Source organism: Sturnus vulgaris, chromosome Z (genome assembly GCF_052056855.1).
Source record: "Sturnus vulgaris isolate bStuVul1 chromosome Z, bStuVul1.hap1, whole genome shotgun sequence".
In the NCBI taxonomy this organism is placed as follows: Eukaryota; Metazoa; Chordata; class Aves; order Passeriformes; family Sturnidae; genus Sturnus; species Sturnus vulgaris.
Window position 1 is genome coordinate 49,327,221 of NC_142283.1, and position 23,699 is coordinate 49,350,919.

The 23,699-nt window shown below is 37.4% G+C and overlaps 1 protein-coding gene across 4 annotated transcripts in view; it reads right to left on the bottom strand.

The window, feature by feature from the left end:
* The window catches only part of CCDC171 (coiled-coil domain containing 171), a 156,706-nt gene that overhangs the window by 124,619 nt on the left and 8,388 nt on the right, over window positions 1-23,699 (bottom strand). For all 4 annotated transcript variants that reach the window (XM_014873186.2, XM_014873104.2, XM_088155897.1 and 1 more), the window contains exons 3-7: window positions 22,984-23,116; window positions 21,322-21,496; window positions 18,648-18,829; window positions 13,632-13,778; window positions 1,010-1,102 (exon numbers count right to left, since the gene is read on the bottom strand). In XM_014873186.2, the coding sequence (XP_014728672.1) occupies window positions 1,010-1,102; window positions 13,632-13,778; window positions 18,648-18,829; window positions 21,322-21,496; window positions 22,984-23,116 (730 nt within the window). The remainder of the gene's footprint in view (window positions 1-1,009; window positions 1,103-13,631; window positions 13,779-18,647; window positions 18,830-21,321; window positions 21,497-22,983; window positions 23,117-23,699) is intronic.

A 23,699-nucleotide genomic window follows, 5' to 3' on the forward strand; every position in this document is an offset into this window, starting at 1 on the left:
TAACAACAAAGGCCACAGTTTCTCTCAAAACAAAGCTTGTTCTAGCTTGCTCATGTATATAAACAAGGAAAAAGACTTTATCAATTATTCACCCATAAAACTCAAGTCACTAAGTTTAAGGAATGTTATCCTCTCGTTTCCTTTGTATGTTGCAGAAATAGAGAGGAAATCAAGCAAACTAAATCTTTTCTACTAGTTTAATTATCACTTTTAAAATATAAGTGCCTGGACATACAGAAGATCATGAAAATTAGGAAATAACTGACAGAAGAATGGCAATGTTTATTTTTGTTACCCAGAAAACAGGGAAAAAAAGATACCAAATTCCTTCTTTTTTTGCTTAGTTTTTCAGAAGTCCAGTAAATTTGTAATTTGTAATAATATCTAATTTGATATTATTAAGCAATCGCCATTTTGTTTTTTCAAAATTTTTTTTAATAAACCATACTTATTTTACTGAGTCCAGCTCTGTATCATACAGTTTAAGAACACAAAAATTTAATGTTCAAGTATATATACCAGATTTAATCATATAATCAATCTTTATTGGTAACTGCAAGTATCATCATTTTGGAGCTGGAATGTACTTTGAGAAACTGTGTTTGAAACTGCAGTTTCAGGATGCATTAGGCTCTCACTCTTAGACAAGTTGGATGCTGCACTGTATCTCCAAATTGCTCTAAGAAGCCATTCAGAAGATACAGGGCAGGATATTTAAACAGTAATATAGTGTGAAATATTTCCTTTTCCCTAACTGTTTAAATGCTAGTGGGAAATCTCAAACTTACAAATGTGACAACTTATTATTTATTCCAATAACTTTAAAGTTCCCTGAAAAGCAGATACTCTTCTGCCCTTTTATGTATTTGTTTTTATGATTTTGACTGTAATAAATCTATTTAGGTTTTTCACTGGAGCAAGTGTTCCTCATATTTTTGGTGTTGTACCTTCATAACTTCCTCAACTGTTTTACTGTAAACTTTTATTAAATATTTAACAAAAAGTTTACCTGGATGATCTCTGAAGTGAAATTGGATGCTAAATGTGCTGCTCTCTCGGCTTCAATGTTTTCTTCAAGTTTCTTTGTTCTCGCTGCAGCTGCCTAAAAGTACATTTTGAGGATATTTAAGTTCAGAGAGATGATAATATGACACCAACTTTATTCAACTCATTAAGTATATTGGGACTCCATACACCAACCTGATACATCTGAACTACTTTGGAACTGTGACAACTCATAGGGAGAACCACATATAACAACATGATTTACACATATAGATTATTAAATTAATATCTTCTGTTTAGTTAAGTAAATTGATGTAGCATTTTGTTACTGCTGCATTTTTTATAATTAGCTACGGTCAGAAAGCAAATAAACCAAGAAAAATATTCTTCCTATTGCCTCACTATTTGCTCACTTGAGGCAACACAACTATACTCTGTATATACTCTGTTCTGAAATACACTGAGGTATCAATAGAGCATCTACAATTTCATAAATGAGACATTAAGACAGGGAATTGAAGAGTAAGGAATAGTTCATCAAAAACCAAGACAATGAGGAATACCTAACATTTACTATGCTTGCAAAAACTGGGAGGAGAGGCAGACTGCTTTGTGATAAATGGAGCCAGAACTTGCAAACAGGGTGAGGGGTACAAGGCTACCAGTGATAAGTGATAAATCCAAAACCCTAAACCAACAAGAACTAATCTCAAGGTCTGGAATGTCCCCAAAGCGGTAAAACGCATGCTCTGGAGACAAAGTTCAAGTTGAAAAGTTCAAGTGCAATGAAGAGTTCTCAGAGACCCCCCAGAATCCCTGAATTGTGGAGGCGCTAGCGCAAAAGGACCTTTGGTTTATTTGAATATGAAACGAGGGTAGGCGGGACTAGGCGGGGCTAGGACATAAATATGTATTAGGGGGTTTGTGTAATCCTAGGCTTTTAGGGAATAAATAGAGCAGTAGTTTGAAGTTTCAGGGTGCATGCTTTGGGAGGAATTATCCCCATGCATCTCAGCGCTGAAAAAATGCATACCTATTTTATAACTCTCATTTCTCACAAGTTATAGTCTTTTCTGCATATCAACATGATGCATAGAGAAGATCCTTCAAAAATTTATCTGCTTAATATATTTACTTTAAAAAAATCACAGACACTGCCACTATACTTTCATATTGCTAAAATTATTTGCATAGTTAAGAATGTCTACAAAAAAGGTAAGAAGGCCCAGGGAACTACTGGCCAATCAGGCCTCACCTCAATCCCTGGAAAAGTGATGGAATGACTCCTTCTGGATACCATCTCTATCAACTTGGAAAACAAGAAAGTGATCAGAGAAGTCGGCATGGATTCAGTAAAGGGAAACCATGCCTACACAATCTGATTGCCTTCTACAATGGGACAACTACCGATGGATGTGGGGAGAGCAGTGGGTACTGTCTACCTGGACTTCAGCAAGGCTTTCGACATCGTCTCCCACAACAACCTCACAGGCAAACCCAGGAAGTGTGGCTGGATGAGGGCACAGTGAGGTGGACTGAGAACTGTCTGAATGGCAGATCCCAGAGGATTGTTATGGGTGGCACAGGGTCTGGTTGGAGGCCTGTCACAAGTGGTGACCCCCAGATTCAATTGTGGGCCTGGTATTGTGTAACTTCTCCATCAGTGACGTGGATGAAGGGGCAGGTGCCTCCTCAGGCCGTTCATGGCTGACACAGAGCTGGGAGCAGTGGCCATAGCCCAGAGGGCCGGGCAGCCCTTCCGAAGGGCCTGGGCAGGTGGGGAGATGGGCAGAGAGGAACTGGCTGAAATTCAACAAGGGCAAATGCAGGGTCCTGCACTGGGGAGGAACAACCCCAGGTACCAGCACAGGCTGGGGCTGACCTGCTGGGAGGCAGCTCTGAGGAGAAGGGCCTGGGGTTCCTGGGGGACAGCAAGCTGTCCATGAGCCAGCAGTGTGTCCTGGTGATCCTGCCCCTCTACTCCACCCTGGTGAGGCACCTCTGGAGTGCTGTGTCCAGTTCTGGGCTCCTCAGAAAGACACAGAGCTGCTGGAGTGCTGCGTCCAGCTGAGGTTGACAAAGATGATGAGGACAGGAGCATCTCTTTTGGGAGGAAAGGCTGAGGGAGCTGGGCCTGTTCAGCCTTGAGCAGAGATGACTGAGAGGGGACCTCATCAATGTCTCTGAGTATCAGAGGGGAGGGTGCCAGTGGATGGATCCAGGCTCTGCTCAGCTGTGCCAGGCAATAGCATAAAAACCAATGAGCACAAACGGACACATAGGGAAGTCCACCTGAACACGAGGGACAACTTTTTCACTATGCAGTGACCAAGCACTGGAACAGAAGCTGTGGAATCTCACTCACTGAAGACATTCAAGAACTGACTGGACATGATACAGTGCTATGTGCTCTGGGATGGCCCTGCTTGAGCAGGGGACCTCACTGTGGTCCCTTCCAACCTTACCCATTCTGTTACTCTGTGAAAAATACTTGATTAGGACACTATATTCTCTAGGTATTATTCCTTCCAAACATCAGCTCCTAATACCCTTTGCCCTTAATAGAGAATTAGCAAACCATATCCTGCTTCAGTTTTGAAGGACTCATTAGCATCCTCCCACAGATGAACATCTGTTAATAGGATAGTTTTACTCAAAATTTCTGCCAGCCTATTAGAAGTCAATAATAAATACAAGTGATGTGGATTTCACTTATTTTTTAAAACATTTTAAAAGTCTGCCTGAAAATAATTCTATTTTAAGTTTGACAGAAGACAAAGCGAACAGTGAGGAAGGCATCTATCACAACATTCAGAGTGGAAAATATAATTTAAAAAAAATAAAATTAAGAAATGAAAGCTGAGACTATTTCACTGCATACCTTAAAGAGCAAAGACACTTTTCTGTCTTTGGCTGGCTGGCTTGTTTAAGTGTCTATTATTACAGCAAACACTGAAATTAAAAAAATTATCCTGAGAGCAAAGTTTTCAGGCACAACATATTAATTCACAAGCTCTGTACTGAATTAGACTTCTAAGTCTTATTTTATTTCCTGAGCACCTAACGAATGCATTCATCCCAGTCTCACTCTAGCTGAAACCAGAGATGCAAAACACAATCAATATGGTTAACTTATCCTCTCAAATGGAAGTCCCTAAAACTGTTAGATTTTTTTCACTCTCAAGATGAAAAATTAATCCTGAAATAACAATTAATAGCTTGAGTGATGACATCTGCAAGAATTAAAAACTGGAACAATAAGATTCTCTGAAACAGAACATAGAAGTATCAGTTCTTGTATAGTTCTAAAAGAAAAGCCTGTCTTCTTGAGCTAATATGATGGACACTAAATGCAAGGACAAACCATGTGGTCCAAAGGAAACACAAACTCCCAGAAATATAGAAGCCTCAGTCCTAAGAAAATCCTGGGACAGTAAGTGAAGAAGGCAGGAGCAGGCAGACATCCGTAAGTGCCAATATATCACTCTTTTGATGTGTGAAGTACGAACAATTCCATTTAAACAGTAATATTTGCTGATGTTGCCTTTGCTTGCATTGCGACAAGTCACTGAAGAATTAACTTGTAGAATTATCATGCCTATAAAAAGAAGCACTGGCAAAAATTAGCATTTTAGCCACAGACATCTCTGATGAACTCTGGAGTAAGAAACAGCTCCTTTTTACAAACAGACAGTGTATCTAGACTACTGGAAACGAGTTATGATCTTCATAACCAAAGAAGAGCCAGATGTATCTGATAGGTATCCAATGTAAAGCATTCAAATAGATTCAAGATAGTATACACAGAAAAACTGTATTAGAAACAAAAAATCAAACCTTGACACTTAAGTATCATCTTACACATCATCTGCCTATATAAAGACATGAAAAGATGTGACTTTTTCAAAACTGGTGTTTCTTCCTAAAGTTAAACACATCATTGCCCTATTCTTGCTTTTGAAGTTCCTCTTCTTCTAGAGTCTGATTCTTTAAAGCTTTGCCTCATAAGTTTGTTACAATTTTGATTCTGCAATCTTGTTTAAATTAGTCCACTGTAACTCAAAAAAACAAAGAGCCAGGGAAAGAAACAAATCTTTTCATTCAAAATACGTCATTGTCAGAGATCTGATAGAACTACTACTGATTTTTTGTATTATTAGAAGACAAAGATGAAGAGTAAATTGTGTTCTTTCCAAAAGTCTCAGATTACTCAGGCAAACCTTAATCTTATTTTACCAGTCTATATACTATACCCAGAAGATTGGATGCTTAAAAGAGCTTGCAGAAAAACTACAGATGTGAATTGAGGAAGACATGTAGATGCGGACTATGAAGCACTGAATATTCTTTTTCCTCTGCTCTATGACTACCTTGCTAAAGCTTATGGTTCACCATACCTCTAGCAAATTTAAACCAAGTCAGATGCCAGCAAATCATTGAGAAATTAGTCAGAAAAAAACCCCAAACTTCATGAAATATATCATACCAGCCACTACTGCTTAAGCATGGCTAATCAATACAGAGTTATTAATAGAAAGAAATTCAGATTTGCTCTAAGGAAAAGAATCTTGGTATTTCAGTGTATCAAACTGCACATCAGCCACAGAACTTGCACCTGTATATGAAGCTGAGTCTGAAGACTCAGTTGGGAAGCATACACAGCTGCAACAAAATGCCATATAGAAAATCTGTTCTATTTTGCTGATAAAGGCTCAAACAGCTCTACTGATACTTATACACACTTCCCTTCACAGCGAGAAGCTGCGTACTCCACCAGTGAGAACAATCTATTTACACATTCTGTGAGCAGAAGAAAAACGTCAGGGATGAGTCTAACCCATAAAACCAGGGTAAAAGTTCCAAAAAGAGAAACAGAAAGTTTTGTTTTCATGTCTGACAAACAGAAAGACACTGGCATCAGAAACATGTTAGACATGCAAACCTCTTTGAATCAAATTAAAGGTGAGAATCAGTATTCTTACTGAATGACATGTCTGAAAATTTTACACAATGCCCTTCTACAAAAAAGAAGCAGTGTGAAAACTATCTAGAGTAACCTTGCAGATATCCAGGTCATAGGCTTGCATCTGGGAATCAAATGTGAATACATACTGGTTTAACATGGAAAGCTTCTTGCCAGGTCCAAACCCATCTCAAAGATGGACCAAAAAGCGAGTTCTCCACTGATTACAAAACGTTTGCTCATCCAACACAGAAAACACTAGTTATTCAAAAAGTTTCAGTCACTGGTTACTTTCCTGTGCACCTAACAAGACATATGAAGGCAGACATATTACTTAAGATAGCAGACACAAACTCATGGAATTTCTGGTTTCCTTAAATATTGAAGCTCTTTGATTTCAGCCTTAATTTAAAGAACAAAGATAGCTGGGATCAGTTTCCATGATAGCACAAAGAGAATTTTGACTTTTAAGAAACAGTAAATAAAAGAGTGAACACAAAAAATTCAATGCCAGCATTCAAACTTGTGGGCAAACATGCTTTATGTTTAATCTCTTAAGGTTCAGTCACTTTTTTCAGTGTCATATTGCATATCAACACTAATGTGGAGACATTTTCTGCATGCTTACAGTTTGCAATACCATCTTGCATACTGTCCTTTGTGGCTTCCACTTTTTTGCCCCTAACACTTGCTTGAAGTACTGCAATATTTGAGAGTACCAGTGTACTCCAAACTGAAAGCCTTAATTTAGTATGACTACATGACACATTGCACAATACCACATTTGCAGTTCGACATTTACATTTACAAAAAATACTGTTTATCAGACAAGCAAACAGCGGAGGAAAAAAATAGAAATATACATTTGCAACACTTACTAAGGTTAGATACAGTAATGAAAGTAACTTTTCTCTATTCTGCTTCTATTTAAACCCCTTCTACAAGATGTTTCAGTCATCAGGATACTTACACTTAACAAAGGCTTAGGTCCAACCACTATATGAAATGGTCAGCCAAGACAGTTTTAAGTGAAGAGGACACACAGGTACCTCATACCTGGATCAACATTCAACCATTCTGTCTGTGTGTTTCCATATACAAATTCAGATCTTTTTCCTACTTAAAAGCATTTCCCTATGGTTCAAAGCTCAAACCAGGGGGGTCTAAACACTTCTATGGGAGATGTACTGACCACTTCCACCTAGTGTTAGAAACACTGATACCTCTTGATCATGGTAAGGTGGAGCCATCTCCTGTCCAGAAAATAAACAACCTTTAATAACTACAAAGTTACTTAAATACAAACAATTCTTAACCACTGAAGTAAATGTTCTTTCAGCCTGACAATGTGGATAACCCTCACTTATTAAGTACATATTTCCTGTACTTAACGCCTAGAGAAACATGTGTCAGTGACAGAATAGCCATGCTTGACTTGCATGACACTGGATAAACAATTACACTGGCATGGGAGCTACAGGATAAGCCATATGCTTGACTTCAGGTTAAAGAAAGAGTAAAAACAACTAGGACTGCTAAAATGATACCGTTTGGCTGCCTTTGGTTAAAATCCAAGTCCATTTCAATCTGGTACTGAGTTGCAGCTGGAGAAGCCATCTAAACTGCACTCCCTTTCTAAAGTCCCTTGTGGGGGGAAGACGTCTCTTTTGGCTCTCATGCTCATACACAAGACTCCCGTGACTTGTTGCTAACACCTTGTAAGCGCTACATAAAACACTATTGAAACAACTTTGGTCTGAAAGAAAGATAAGACTAACCAGTCTTCAAACTAGACTTCAAGGACACAGGAGATTATGAAGAGGAAGCTCCTCTCTTCCATTAGCATAGAATCATAAAATAGTTTGTGTGAGAAAGAACACCAAAGATCGCCTTCCACTAAGGCATCTCACTCAAAGCCCTATCCAACCTGGCCTTGAAATCTGCCAGGGATGGAGCACCTACAACTTCTACGGGCAACTAGTTCCAGTGCTTCACCACCCTCATAGTAGGGAAATTATTTGTAATATCTAACCTAAACTCTCAGTTTAAAGCCATTCCCCCTTGTTCTATCACTACATGACCTTGTAAAAAGTCTTTCTCCAGCTTTTTGCTGGCTCCTTTTGGTACTGGAAGGCTGCTATAAGGTGTCCCCGGAGCCTTCTCTCCCCCAGGCTGAACAGTCCCAACTCTCTCAGTCAGTCCTTTTTCTGGACAGTTGCACCAGTTCCTTTATCATCTTTGTGGCTCTCCCTCCTGTGGATTCACTCCAACAAGTCCATGGGCTGCTTATGTTGTGATTGTAGTCCTGGATGCAGCACTGCAGGTGGGGTCTCACCAGAGCAGAGCAGAAGCAGAATCCCCTCCCTCACCCTGCTGGCCACACTGCTTTGGATGCAGCCCAAGATGCAGACGGGTCTCATCCCCATCAGCACCACCTAGGTCTTTCCCCTCCGGAAAGGCCTCACTCCATTCTCTGCCCAGCTTCTATCTGTAATTGGGATTTCCCTGGGGCAGGTGCAGAACCCTGTACTTGGCCTTGTTGAACTTCAAGAGGTTTGCATAGACCCACCCCTCAAACCTGTCAAGGTCCTGAATGGCATCCCTACCCTCCAGAATATCAACTGCCCCACATAGCTCAGTGTTGTCAGCAAACTTGCTGTGGGTACACTTGATACCACTAACAAAGATGTTAAAAAGCACTGGTCCCAGTATCAATCTCTGGTTGATGACTGCTCTCCATTTGGACATCAAACCATCAATTATAACCCTTTGAGGGCAACCATCCACCCAATTCCTTATGTACCAAGTATTGCAACCATCAAATCCATGTCTCTCCATTTTTGAGACGAGGATGTTGTACATTAGGCACTGTCTAATGCTCTGCAGAAGTCATTATGTACTCTTGAATGAGCTTGTCACTCAAGAAATATAACTTTGGAGCCACCAGAGAGTTCCCATTACAAAACCTGTAGTACTTACAATCTCCTAAGTATGTGATACTATATATTTTTATCTAGAGAAAGTATACCTCTTTAGATATATACATATATATATACATAAGTATACTATGTACCAAACATATAGTAACTAATACAGGACAATCACAGTAGCTAGAATTCCTGGATGACAGGCATTCTGGAGACTCTAGAAAGCAGATTAAGTAGGAGTAAACTGTCAAGGAGTGTGTAGTCATAGAAGACAAACAGTTTAACAGTTAATAGACTGAAGAATGTGTCCTTTTTTGCACTGCTTGGAGCTTTTGCAAGTCCTTCTGCTGAGAACCAGAGTGCAGTTAGTGCAGTTCCTAAAGAGAAAAAACCCCAGAATGTATGTTTGCAGATTTGGGAGGGGTTAGTTTTGGTTTCAGTTGCAATCTAAATTTCATATTTCAATAACTTAAGAGAGTGAGAAATAAACCCACAGCCTTCAAGTACTGTACATACATATACCTCATACAAGTACAGAAATTAACCATTCCCCAAGTCCTCTTTGCATCCTAGCAGCATTACCAAGCTAATATAAGCACACATGTTTAGCATGCATGTCAACATACATAGTGGAGGCAAGGGAAGTAGAAAAGGCAATGTGAAAGCTAAGGGAATAGTCTTTAAATGGAAACTATAAGTCTCCGAAATACAACAATATACTCAGTCTCAGACATTAAACAGACCAAGTTAGGGAACATTTTTCAGGTCTCATAAGAAAGACTTAAATAATCTGAGAGACCTTGAGCTTCCGCTTACTAAGAGCTGGCAGTCTCACACACATTAAAAAATAACAGAAGATCATTACGTTTATAGGAACAAGACAAAGAGTTTGATATTTATAAACTAATAATTTTGTTTCTTGTGGTAAAGTCCACATTCTTATTGCAAAACCACCTTCCCACCCATTTTTTGTCTGGATACATCACTAGAAATGTTATTTTTATATAAAAGTTTTCTTGTCTTGTCTTTTTCAAGTACTTCAAGAATCTTCATTAGCATTTGAGCTGAAGGCTAAAATAAAAGACACTGGTTCTGGAAAACTGATTATCTTAAACAGTATTATCTTGATGAATTCAGTAGATAGATCAATTTATTTGGATATTGATTCTCAGGTTAAAGAGGCAGAATGAAATCTGAGGTTCTCAGTCTCAATTTTTATGGCACAGTGTATTTTCTACTTCTGAAGCACTACAAATCTAGGCAACATACTGGTATCACTGCAAACTGGAAAGCTAGTAGGTTAGACAGTGCAGCAACAGCTATCTTTCAACTGAAAAGTCCACAGAAACTTACCATTATTCTTTCTCTTAATTTCTGAAAGTAACTCTGGAAACTAGAAATTTCCTGTTTTCAACCATGATCAGAGTAATCACTCAAGGATAAAACCTGACTTATATTTGAAGAAACAAAAAAGAAGAAAAATACCCAAAATGGGGGGCAGGCAGGTATTTTGCACTTTCCTTTCTTTATAACAGTCTGTTGTATGTAGTTTTTCACACAAGCATCATTGTACTAAAAAAAAATTTACATTTAACATTTCCTTCTATTACCAAAACCCAAGTATTTTCCCATGGCTTTCTCCCTTATGTCCAGCAGAGGGTAGCAAAAGAACAGATTTGTGAACTCCAGAAAATGTTCATTACTTTTCAAGAAGTAGCACATAATAAAATATTTTAAGATTGGGGTTTAAGTAGAATTACACTACTTCTCACACAATCACTTTAAGAAGTTTCTTATCATCAAAAACTTAAGTACACATTTGCTAACCAAATGATCATTAACACAAGTTACTCTGCATGGAAATTGAAGATATGTATTCTATATCCATTAACTTCGATCTGTGAGCTAAAAACTTTATAAAGAGAGAAAAAAAATACAGATCTACTTCATGAAGAAATGCAGACCATTCTGTCTGGGGTATACTACTTTAAGGCTTCTATATCTGAGCAGAAATTCAGCTTGGATACTGCTATCATCATGCACTTAGTGGATGAAGGAAGCTCTAGATGTTATACATCTAGTCTTTAATAAAGTCTTTGACACCATTTCCCATAGCATACTCCTGGAGAAACTTGCTGCTTATGGTATGAACGGGTACACTATTTACTAGGTAAAGAACTGGCTGGATGACCAGGCCTCGAGAGTGGTGGGAATGGAGGTACATCCAGCTGGCACCCATGATGCTCCCCAGAGCTCATTATTGGAGCCAGTCTTGTTTACTATCTTTATTGGCAATCTGGATGAGGGGACTGAATGCACCTACATTTGCAAATGACCCCAAACTGGGCAGAAATGTTGATCTGCTGGAGGGAAGAAAAGCTCTGCAGAGGGAGCTGGAAATGCTGGAGAGATGGGCCGAGACCAGCGCCATAACATTCAACAAGGCCCAGAGCTGGGTCCTGCTCTTTGACAACAACAACCCCAGGCAGTGCCACAGGCTGGGGACAGAGTGACTGAAAAGTGGCCCAGCAGAAAAGGAACTGGGGGTGCCGGTGACAGCGGCTGAACATGAGCCAGCTGTGCCCGGGTGGCCAAGAAGGCCAATGGCATCCTGGCCTGTTCCAGCAATAGCGTGGCCAGCAGGGCCAGGACAGGGATTGTACCCCTGTACTGGGCACTGGTGAGGCCACAGCTCCAATCCTGTGCTCAATTCCGGGGCTCTCAATTCAGGAAGGACACTGAGGTGCTGGAGCACGTTCAGAGAAGAGCAAAAAGGCTGGTGAAGAGTCTGGAGCACAAGCCCTGTGAGGAGTGGCTGAGGGAGCTGAGGTTGTGTAGCTCGAAGAAAAGGAGGCTCAGGGGTGACCTCATCACTCTCTAGAGCTGTCTGAAAGGAGCCTGTGGCCAGGTGAGGGTCGGTCTCTTTCTGCGGGCAACAAGTGACAGAATGAGAGGAAACAGCCTCAACTTGTACCAGTGGAAATCTAGACTGGATATGAGGAAAAAAATTCTCAGGGCAAGGACTGCAAAGCATAGGAGGGGGCTGCCCAGGCAAGTGGTAGAATCCCCATCTACAAGGTTATTGCAGGCTCTTTCAGGTAATTACACATATGCAATTTACTTGTAAGAGTGAAATGCAAGCTGCCAACAGGATATGTATTGAAGTCTAACCTAGTTTGGTATTTTTGATTCAAAGACTTGTGCTAATTTTCTTAACTTTCAAATGCAAGAGGTTTCATCACGTACATTTCCTTAATCACTGTTAAATAGCTATCCTTATCAATAAGTACCACGAGACTCATTTTTCTGCAGACAGAATATGTGTTTTTACATTATTAACATATTCAAAACGTTAAAATAGTTTAACAAAAATTTAGAAGCAAAGAAATATTTTTTCTGATTGTGGTCAGTGGATAAGACCATAACTACGGTATAGCAATTGTACAATTTCAAGGAACTGTGTCCTTTCTTTTTAAATTTACAGCTCGTGCGTATATTCAATCAAAATATTTAAAAAGATAAATTATTTGCTGCCTTGCTCCTCCTCCTTTCAGCTCATGACTTCTCTGTTAGTATACAAAAAGCCATGAAGTCACAAGCAGAGTCCTTATTCAAGTAGGGGGAAACAAAACCTGGTGTTTTTTAAAAGGGCTATTGGAACTTCACAGTATGCAACACTTTTCAACTGAAGGCAATTCCACCTAGGCCAGTAAGTGCAGCTCAAAATATATGACAATAGATTTCCTGTAGAATTCTTAGAGGGCACAAAGGTCTACCTTGTTGGTCAATAAGTCAGTGTTTTTAGTTGATGAGCTTTGATCTTCCCTGTAGGAATTTTCTTTTGTGCTTCATCTTTAATGCAGGACTCTACCTACCTAAAAATCAATGCTTAAAACATTTATTTTGCCTTTAAGAGAAAAACAACAGAAAAAAATCACAGCTGAAGACTATGTCACTTGCTCCTTCAAGGTTTCACAATACTTAAGAAATGACAGTTCTTTTAAATTCATTGCAGAAAATATTTATAGAGATGCCTTTGGTAGAAAACGTACATTAGGATAAAGAATTGTCCACTCACTAACCTTTTCTGCAACAACAAATATTCTACTAAGAAAGTCTTGGTCCAGACAGATAATATAATTACTACAAAGCCTATCAGTGGACAAATAAAATATTAAAACTTAGGAGGAAACTAGCTGTTTAGTGTAAATAGCATATTTACAAGGTATTATTCTCAAAGATTAAAGACTTCTCAACCATGGATGTCACTCAACAGAGAGGAAAACTAAACCTGCAGTAACCAACTCTAGATAGGAGGAGTAAGACCTCTGTAAGACCCTGCTGTATGACCATTGTGATCCTCCTATATTATATTCCCTCACCTAGCATAACATCTGGCAATTTTTGCAGCTCCAGCAGATTCTCCACAAGAAATTCAACAAAACAAAAATATAAGAAGATAAATAAATTAAGACTTTAGCTTTCCTAAAGTAAAGTTAGCCTCATTTTCACACTTACATAAACCTTTTCCTATCTGCTGTTTAAACACAAGTCCCAAACCAGGTTCACAACAAAAGTAGCATTCACCTGTTCAGCCTTTTCTGCAAAACAGATGTTCAATATTTTGTCCATCAAGTACAAAATTCCAGCCTAACTGGAAGGTTCCATCCCTCAAAAATTAAATTGCTCAGTGTCAGTGCTTGTTGAGACTAATAGCAACAGTCGAACAGCCTTACTTCAAGTTCCTTTTTAAGTATATTCTCTCGTTCAGTGCTGCATTTAAGTTCATTGGCCTGGCATCTCAGCATCTCATTACAGCTACTGTGTTCCATCTCCACATCTCTCAATTTCTTGCGTGTATTTTGCAGTTCATTATTCAGCTCCTAGAAAAGAAATAAGGCATTAAGAGTTACTTTTACTAAGGTAAAGTATAGGAATCAAAAGAAGAACGACTGCATCAGAACAGATTATTAAAATCTAATACATTGGAACACGTCAACCAGTTACCCAACAACCAACATGTTCTTCCACCAGACATCACATGCTGGCTCACATCTCACTACAAACACAACCTTCTGCAGTAATACTAAAATCAGAGCCAATATTCCTCAGGAAATCTTTCTCTAAAGAAATGCAAAGCTGCTCCTCCAATCTGTTCTCTCTTGCAGCTCAAAGGCAATGGTAGAGAGGGAAACAGTTAAGTGCATTTGATGAAACGACACATAGACTGAAGTTTTGCTTTGTTATTATTTTAACTGCTAGAACTTCAAATTAAGTTTTCAAACATTTGTTGAAAGTTACTCCCATAGACTAAATATTCTTAATTTCTACTATTCTGACGACTTTTCTGTCTAGAAATGAAATTTTAAAGTTACCTACATGAACTACGAAGCTCTTGGAAAGACAAAATAACTAAGCTGCTCCCCACTACAATTTCTGCTTTTACAAATTGAACCAAGCTACAAGTTGGTATAATTACTAACACTATTAGACCCAGAAGCTCTGCAGAGTCACTACTACAAGATCCTCATTTATGCCACACCAGCCACAGAGGAAAGTAGCCAAATAATGAGCCCCCAGTAGCCTAGTGCATATTTAAGCTGGGGATTCCAAAAGCCTCAAAAAAGAATAGCTTTGGTCCAGCGGACAGGAGTAAGCTCTTTCATAAGTAGCATCAGAAATAAGTTACAAATCCAGTGATTTAGCTGGAGGACCTTTGGAGAGCCAATTACTTTCTGCACAAAACACAGAAAGATTACCGTAAGTCCTCCTGTTCATTTATTCCTATCGTTTATTGTGGTAAGAGACATTTTGTGAAAATAAACCAGTTGGTCTACAAATTCTGCTATTAGTCTTACATCACATAATCTTATTCCTCAAAATTACTAATCATAAAGCATCTGCAGAGCAGGGAGGAGAAGAAAAAGAAAATTAATTCTTTATAAAGAATGATTCTTTGGAAGACTTAAATTTGACAGAACCATGTTTATACATGAAGATCAAAGAAATACAAGTCTTTTCAAAAGTTTAAAACATATTTTAGAAGTTCTTCATGACTGAAGGTAGAAAGTTTTGGCCACTTAAACATGACATGAAGGGATTCATTACTCCCTTCTTAACACCTAATGCCACTTCATTATTACCAACTAGTAACTGAAAAGAATTAATTAATTTTCTCTTTTTTCATGTGGGGCCACTATGGCACAATTTTTTGGCATTCTCTGAAAAGGTAACAAGGAGCATGCCTGTGAAACAAGTTTATTAAAAAACAGGAACCTCAGTAAATCAAAATATTGCAAAAACAGTCTACCTGGATATGGATTAAATTTAATGTAATCCTCTAACTTTGCCTTCAATACCAAGATAATTAAGAGGTTTCTTCCCATCAGCATGCAAAAAAACTTACTTTTACTCAAATTTATAATTACTCTCATTCTCTCCATATTGGCGAGATACAGAAGTATTCCTCTTTAGATTTATCTTCCACATATTAATAGAAGTGAGATGTGAAAAGTGCATATGAAGTAAGTAATACACAGTTTCCTGGAAAAATACTACATCAAGACTTCAAAATATTTTATGCTGGAAATGTAGTTAACACTAACAGACAAAAACTGACAGGAATCAAGCTTGTTAAACAAGTCAACATGACTTCAGAATCTTGAAGTCTCTGAACTTTTTAGACATGGTATGACTGCGTCAGACTGTTCCAGCAGTTACCTGCACTTGGAAGGTTCAGAAAGAAACATACTTCACCATGCTAAAAAAGAAACACCTTTATATATGTATGTGTATCTGCATGTCATATACACACTCACTGTACATATTTGCTTATGAAAAACATGGCTGGTCAGCTGGTTTAAAGAGTGTATAAACAACACAATTTCACAAATAGTCTAAGGAAAAACTGAGTGCTTCTGTGAAGGAATACTATATTCTGACTCACCACAAGATGATGCTATCGCACTTACTAATGAACTCCAACATCTTTCACCATGTACCAAAACCTAGGCTAAGCACACTCAATATAGCACAGCACAAATCTTTCTCTGTTAGAAAGCAGAGAGGATTACTTTTACTCCATATCACAGACAGATTTTTGTAGATTAAACTGACTTCATTTCTATGCCTACTTCAGCATTTTCATAGATAAGTTCAGGCTTGTACTCACAAAGTGCAGGTTTGGAACCAGGATTTGCCATACATGCTTAGAATCTTCTTCCTATGTATATATCAAGACCACTTAATTTGGCTTCCATCTCGTAACTCAAAATAACTATGAATTATTTAAAACAGGACTGTAAATACACAACACAAAAGACTAGAACACATTTGAAGTTTTAGCTTACAAACCTAGACCTATCTGATATTTATCTGCTAAGTTAAATCAGTTAAGCTTTGAAACAACTAAGACAGTCATGCCCTGATTTAACATTTATGTATATATTTTTTATTTCCCAGAATTTTATAACTATAACTATAACTAGGGTAATGGGCAAAGGAACACTACAAAAACAAAGCAGAAAAACTGAACTACTTGCAATTGAACTAAACCGGAAAATTTTACTATTCAAAGCACACTAATAGTTGACACCTAGTAGTGAATCACATTTACTTTAGGCGCAAAAAGTTATAAAGCATTAGAACACTCTTCCAACTAAACCCCTGCTTCTACAAATCACCTTTGACTTCTGAATCAACGAGAGAACACAGTGACCCAAGCAATCCACTGTTTGTTTTAATCTGAGGATAAACATCACTTCTAAGAGCATAGTATGCTTCTTAAAACATCATTATTTTTCAACAGTATTAAATGCACTCAAGAAACACTTCCTAACACTATATAAAAGATATATAAAACCTCCTCTACTTAACTCAGTCTACTGTTAGCCAGAACACAGAGCCAAAGCACCACTCTTAGCCTGCTTTGCCTGGCAACTTAGTAAGAAAACTGTGTCTAAGAGTAAGTTTCCTCATAGCCTAAACCTAGCCTTAGTTTTTTTAAGCACTGACTTTGAATGAAAACTGACTCATCTTTCTGTTGGTTTGAGAAGGACCTTAGGGTATAACCTATCAAAGAACTCACACGTTTTTCTCTGAAACCTTCTCTTTCCCTTTTTTTTTAAAGTATTCATTTACAGTTCTCCCAATTAGTCTCTCAAAGTACTGCTCAACATATCCACAAAATTACTGAGGGGATGAGGTAATTTCCATTTTATCCTTCATTTAGAGAAAATTCAAATCGGTGGGATCCTTTTCCCCCATCAGGTCTCCTCGTCATTAAAATAAACAACACAATGCAACTTCTTTTGCAGTCTATGCACAGAAACACTATTTATCCACACACCACTTGATTTCTACTACAGGTGTCATTACTGCATCATTCCTTCTAGATCTTGCCTTCAAACAGCTGAAGAGTCAGTACAGCAGTACTTTTGAAATATATGTAATTAAGGGAGTATCTGTGCCTGTTTTGTTTTGTGAGCTGCTTCTACAGGCGCCATATAGAATCTGACCAACAGCACCATAACACAGGACATAGCACAACATGTCAGAATTTGGCTTGATTTGTCAGAATCAAGCTTCCAGGTAAGTTTAGTGTCATTTGGGAAGACTGGTATTGTCCCAGGCTTGGAGCTGACCAGGAGGGAAGGAAGCAACCAGAAAATTTTCTATTGCTTGACCAATGCCCATCCCAACTGAGACAAGTCTGTTAGAAGGGACTATATAAAGGAAGAAAATATATTAAAAATTTAATCTTTTAGAAGCAATCTGTTCTCTGCATATATCATGTAATGCAAATGTCTATCAGCCTTAACAGAGCCTCTGCACACACTTCTTTTTATGAAGAATAAGTACAGCTGAATACATTCCGGTTTTCTATCAAATAGCATTCTTACATAGCAAAGATACAACATATGCAACTTGTCATTTAAAAAGAAAAAATATAATTGAAGTCTAGTGGTATAATTGTTTGTGCCCCAGGCAAAAGTTTGGCATGTTCACTCAGCACTTCTATACCACAATGCTATATGATTTCTTCTAAACGTATTTCAGTTTTGAATAGCCTGACTATCTAAAAAAGGTGTAAAAACAAGTTTGTACTTTTATTACTTTTCACACATTTAACACTCAAAGGTTATATAAATATTAATAAAAATCAGGAAATATGACGAAATTCATTATTAAAGAAAAAAAACCCACACTCTAAAACAGATTATAAGGCCATCTCTTAGTTGATTTTTATCTAACCAAATGGCAGAATTTCCAATAAATAATGCTTACTTTTCATATGTGGTATAGAGTGAGTAACACACATACTGCACAGCTGGAAATTCCATCATCACTGTTCAGGTACCCTGAAAGTATGTGGTCTTCATGCTATACAAACTATTTTCATATTCACAGGCTATTTGATGCCACACTGGGGGAAGTAACGGGGAAATTGAATCAGTGGGTGTTAGGTGTCCCTGATTTTACTAACTCAATATTGCATGACAGTGCAAATGGACTGTGCACTGGTAACTTGATTTAGGCATTTACCATCAAAATCAGCCATAACACATTTCATCAAAGCAAGAAAGACTGTGACATACCAAGCGTAAATTAATAAGGCTACATTCTTCAGAAATACTCTGCAGCATTTAGCTACTTGGGAAAAAAGTTCCAGCCATTATCTCATGCAGCTTTCTGCTGAGATATTAATTCAGCAGTTAATTACAGTTATTTAGCAGTTCATTAATACACCATACCAGTAAAATAATTTCTACTTCGTTTCTTTCCTTAAGAAGGAATACATATTCATGGTTATAAATTCTGCTGATATCATCCTTCATCCTTTCAAGTCTTTGCTGTTCTTCTTCCCACTTCTGTTGAGCATCATGAAACGTTTTCTCAGTCTCTGTCACTTTCTGTTGAAGTTTTTCATTGAATACTATTGTTTACAGAAAAAGAGAAAGAAAAAAGGTAGAAGCAGCATGGCAAAACATATCTAGAAGAAAAAAACCAACACATCATGATCATCAGTTCTTCTATGTATTTTGATACCCTGTGCATCATCTTTACTAAGGAGAAACTAGCAAATTTTGTGCTCCTATCAAATCTTTCCCACAAGAACATAAGAATGTTTGAGACATTTTTAAAAATTAAAACACTTTTTTCTCTTGGAAAAGAATAAACACCTGAGATAACTCTTTGTTGGTCTCTTCCGAATCAGCATATTCTGTGATTCTGTGAAATTACATCTTTATAGAATGGAGGACTAATTTTCAGATTTCTGCATTTTGCCAGTTGATTTCCAAATGTCATGTCTGATATAGGTATTAGTCTGTATCAATTACATTTGAGCTCAGTTTAAATGACAGTAAAAACAGGCACCTGTTCCATGTAGATAAACCTAAGGCAGGTTGGGTTACCAGGCAAAGATTTAGCTTTTCCAAGGAAACTTAACTGCTCCTCAAGAGATTTAAATCTTCAGCCCACAAATGATCTGAGATGGGGAACATTGTATACACTCTTCTGCGAAAGCTTAAATGCCACAAAAACCTTCATAACTTGTAAGCAGCTTTACAGAAGAAAATATTTTACAAAAGTTTTTCATTTTACTAAATACAACTAGCTGCATTGGCATTTAAGTCATTTCCACTTCATAACAGGATTTTATTTCAAATCCATCCCCGTTTTCTGACATTTCTTCCTAGGCAGAAAATAATGAAATTAAGAGAACACATTAAGACAACACAGAGAATCAGTGGACACAATGATAGGAAAGGACTGTCAGATGGCAGAAAATCAACTCTGAATAAGAACAGTAGAAAAAAATCTGAAGCAAACGCTGAAGGGTACAAGGCACAAATTAAGCATTCTGTCTGAGGCGATATGCTGGGGCCATACTAAAGCACCATGTGAGGTGAGAAAGGCTTCAGGCGGCAAAGGAAAAGAAGCAAAAAATTACTAATTGCTAAAATATTAAGCAGCAAAATTATAATTTGTTTTCTTTGGCACTTGTCACAGACATAAAAAGCTTGAGAAATTTTGACCAACGGAATTTATCATCAATTGACAGACTACTAATTATTGACTATGGTATTGAAAGAAACTAACACACACAAGCATTTAAGAAAATCTCCCTTGCCTCTGCAAAGCCCTTCCTAGTCCCTTTTTGTTCTCCAGTCCCCTCACCACATGTTAGCCCAGTCCATTCAGGAAAGTGACAGGCAGCCCAGTAGACTGGGTTCACTGTGCTGTGGTTCCATCAGCATCAGTCTCTCTTGAGTCCTGCCTCTCCATACCTGCATGGCTACACTGGCAAGGAAACTAGTACACATGGAAAGAAACATAACTTTGCTCTAGGTGAGAAACTAGCAGTTCAAATCTTCCATTTGTAATCACAGAGAAATTTCCAAAGGGGAAAAAATGACTTCTTCCAGATTGCAATCCATAAGATTAATTATTTTTCATGTGTTTGCAATCCCTAAGATTTCTGATTATTCATGTGTTCTACAAAGGAGTGAAAGCTCAGCTTTCCAAGTACCTTAAAAATACTTGTTACTTGAAGTATTTTCAAGATCCAGTTACTCTTACAGTTCTTGGAAGGTTAAAATCTTCAAGGAGTACTCAAACTCTTCACTGAATACCAACAGCTTATTAAATTCAGAGATACATCTCCTGCACTAGATTAAATACATATACTAGTTTAGGTAACTAAAAATGCACCTCACTTCCTTGTAAGAAATCTCTCTATTTGAGGAGTATAAAGGAAATCTGAGTTTTATTTCCTATTATTTTTGAATACAAAAATAGTAGGAAATAAAAAGTCTAGGTAAAAACTTTCTCTTCCACATGTCACAATACACATTACTATAAAAAAAAGAAAAACAAAACAAAAACTGTGAGAAGAAAATAAACCAGACATGAACAATGAAAAGCTTGAAATATTTGAAAAGATGAAAGAAAAAATGAAAGAAAATGGAGGTATGCTGAGAAGTTCTGGAAAAAAGCTGCTGGAAATAGTGCAAACAAATGAGTGGGAAATAATTTTTTCTGTTCTTTTTTCTTGTAATTTTTTCCCCTCTGAAATGGAAAAGGAAGATCTACTGGACACACAGATAACATGGATGTGAAGATGGCCACCATGATTACAATTCTGTACACAGCACTGAAGGAAGAAATAACAGAAGGTGATGGGCAAGAGAAAAGAAGGATATGAAGGTTTAGCCAGTTAGTTCTAATCCACATGTGAGACAGTAGGAGTTTTGTGAACTCTTAGGAGTTTTCAAAAGCAGATGGATAAGAGACAGGAAGATAAAACAGGTTCAAGAAAAACAGCAGTAACTAGAAAATTTAATTAAGTCCCTGCTTCTGACTTACCTTAGTGACATGAAACAGATTTAGCCTTCATTCCATCTTTACTTCCTTGAAACCTACCTTGCAGTTCCACAAGTTTGTTTTTTGCATCACTTAATTCTTCTTCTGCAGTACACATTTTCAGATGGGCACCTTTTCTGGCAACTGCCAATTCATACTCCAAACTTTGTCGAATGGCTTCTCCTCTCTCAAATTCTGACCGTAATTTGATTATCTGTTTTTCATAGTTAGACACCTAGAAAATAAATTTCACCAAACTGCTAACAATGTTCCCTTGAAAAAGTGCAACACGTTACAGAAACACACCTACTGAATATTTTTTAAAGATACTTTGAATCACATTCACAACTGCGATCTGATTCCACTTGAATTTGAAATACAATCTTGCAACTGCATGTTTATGCACATTTTGACGCTTTAGAGGTTTTTGTGAACTGATCCTTTTCCTATCATGTACCTTAAACATACCACTCAATTTTTCAAAAAATATACTACCTTAAAAAAAATAATCATATATTACTGTCATCTTCCTGCACCTTAGAGGAAAAAATGCCACAAGAGAAACATTATATTCCAGATGATTTTCTGGTAACATTTAGAACAACAGTCATATTGGGATACTAGACTATCAGACCTCTTGTAACTCACAAATACACATACAAGCATAAAATTCAGTCCAATAATGCTCAGTAGTCAACAGATGCCATTAATGCTAACACACAACTAACAATAGAAAACACTTCCAAAAGAGATCTTATACAGGCTGAGAAACAATCTTGGCTGCCAAAAACTGGATTCAGAAAATCAAATTCAAGATATTTCAACACAAGAAGGTGGAAAGTGAAATACATATTCCTTCAGAACATCTGCAAAGTAGCAATATTTTTGTTAATGAGAACTTCATACATGGGAAATAACCCACACTACAAAGGATTTCCTTGATGTTGTTTGCAATAAAACATGTAATCAGTACATGTAGCATTGAAATGAAGTAGCATTAAGAATATACTCAATCTTTTCTTTAGTTTGAATATCAGTTTTCCCACTAACAAACAGAGGTGCTGAGTTGTAATCAGTTTCAGTAATTCCTGCTGGGCACACTTCCCATATTTGTTAATGCCAATCTAGTAGTTGATAATCAGGTTTAAACTATGCCTCTGAAGAAGCATTATTACTACTATAGGCAGCAATTCTGCTCCAAGCAGTCTGCCAGGAGCAGTCGGTGTGAGTGCTCATTCATGTGGTTTTGGCTAAATCCAGCCAATAAATCCTGTCCATGTACGTTTATCATCTGGGTATGTACACAAATTAAGAGATGTCTGCTTCCCCCACAAAGACTTGCTCTTGTGCTTCAGTTACATTGCTGTTTTCCCACTGGCTTATCAACTGTTGTGTGATTCCAAAAAATAGACGCATGGAACTATCTGGATTAGAACAAAAACAAACAAACACTCTCTTACACTGAGCTCAGGGTGCACAAGATTCTTCTGCGTTGTTCTGTTGAGAAGTGCTCAAGTTACCTATCGCACCTTTAAAAATTAACAATGAGAGTAGAGGTGCTAACAGTATCTATGAACAGGTATGAGAGGTGCTGCCTTTCATGATATTTTCCAGTTGCTGACTATGCTTTTGATGCACCATGTGAGAGTATCATTTCAATGAAACAAGATAACATTTATTCCAGGAGTAAAATAAGGCAAATAAAAAAAAAGAAATCCTTACTTCTTGATTGTGTTGAATAGTTAAATCCAAATTTTCTTTTTTAGCTTGAAGAAGTTTCAATCTCAGACCCAAAACAGCGTCCAATTCTGATTCATTGCTTTTCTGTAGTAACTCACATTCTTCATTATGTAAGCTGCAAAATATTGTTTAAAAAAAAAAAAAAAGCATTCCTTTTAAGTTTTAATGCTCCCTTATTTCAATTATCAGATTGTGGGTCCAAAGCTATATACGCTCATTAAAGTAAAACTATGCTTACTGTTGCTTATTAAGCAAACTGTGAGACATGCAGAAGCAGGAACTTACATCAGATATGCACTTTGCATTTCCCTGAGTCAATTTAAGCATGCTTTTAATTATTTTTCATTATTTTTATTATTGATCCAATAAACTTCCAGAATGCTTAAAAACATCATTCCAATAACATACATTAAAATGACTAGGAAGTTTCTGTTTGTCTCTTCAGAAAAGCTCATTTTCTAACATGGATTACTGTCTCAAAAACATCACTGTCATAAAACAAATGCACAAATGTGGATAAAACTCTTTCACATTTTGTTTTCAAATATATGTACATCTAAACAACAGATTGATCACAAACAAAACACTAATTAAAGGTCTAGTTCACTAAAACACTGTTATTTCCACTACTTTTCCAGCCAAAAGAAAATCTGCTTGGCAGGTAATGGGATTCTTCTCTGAGCATCAAAATCAAGTTC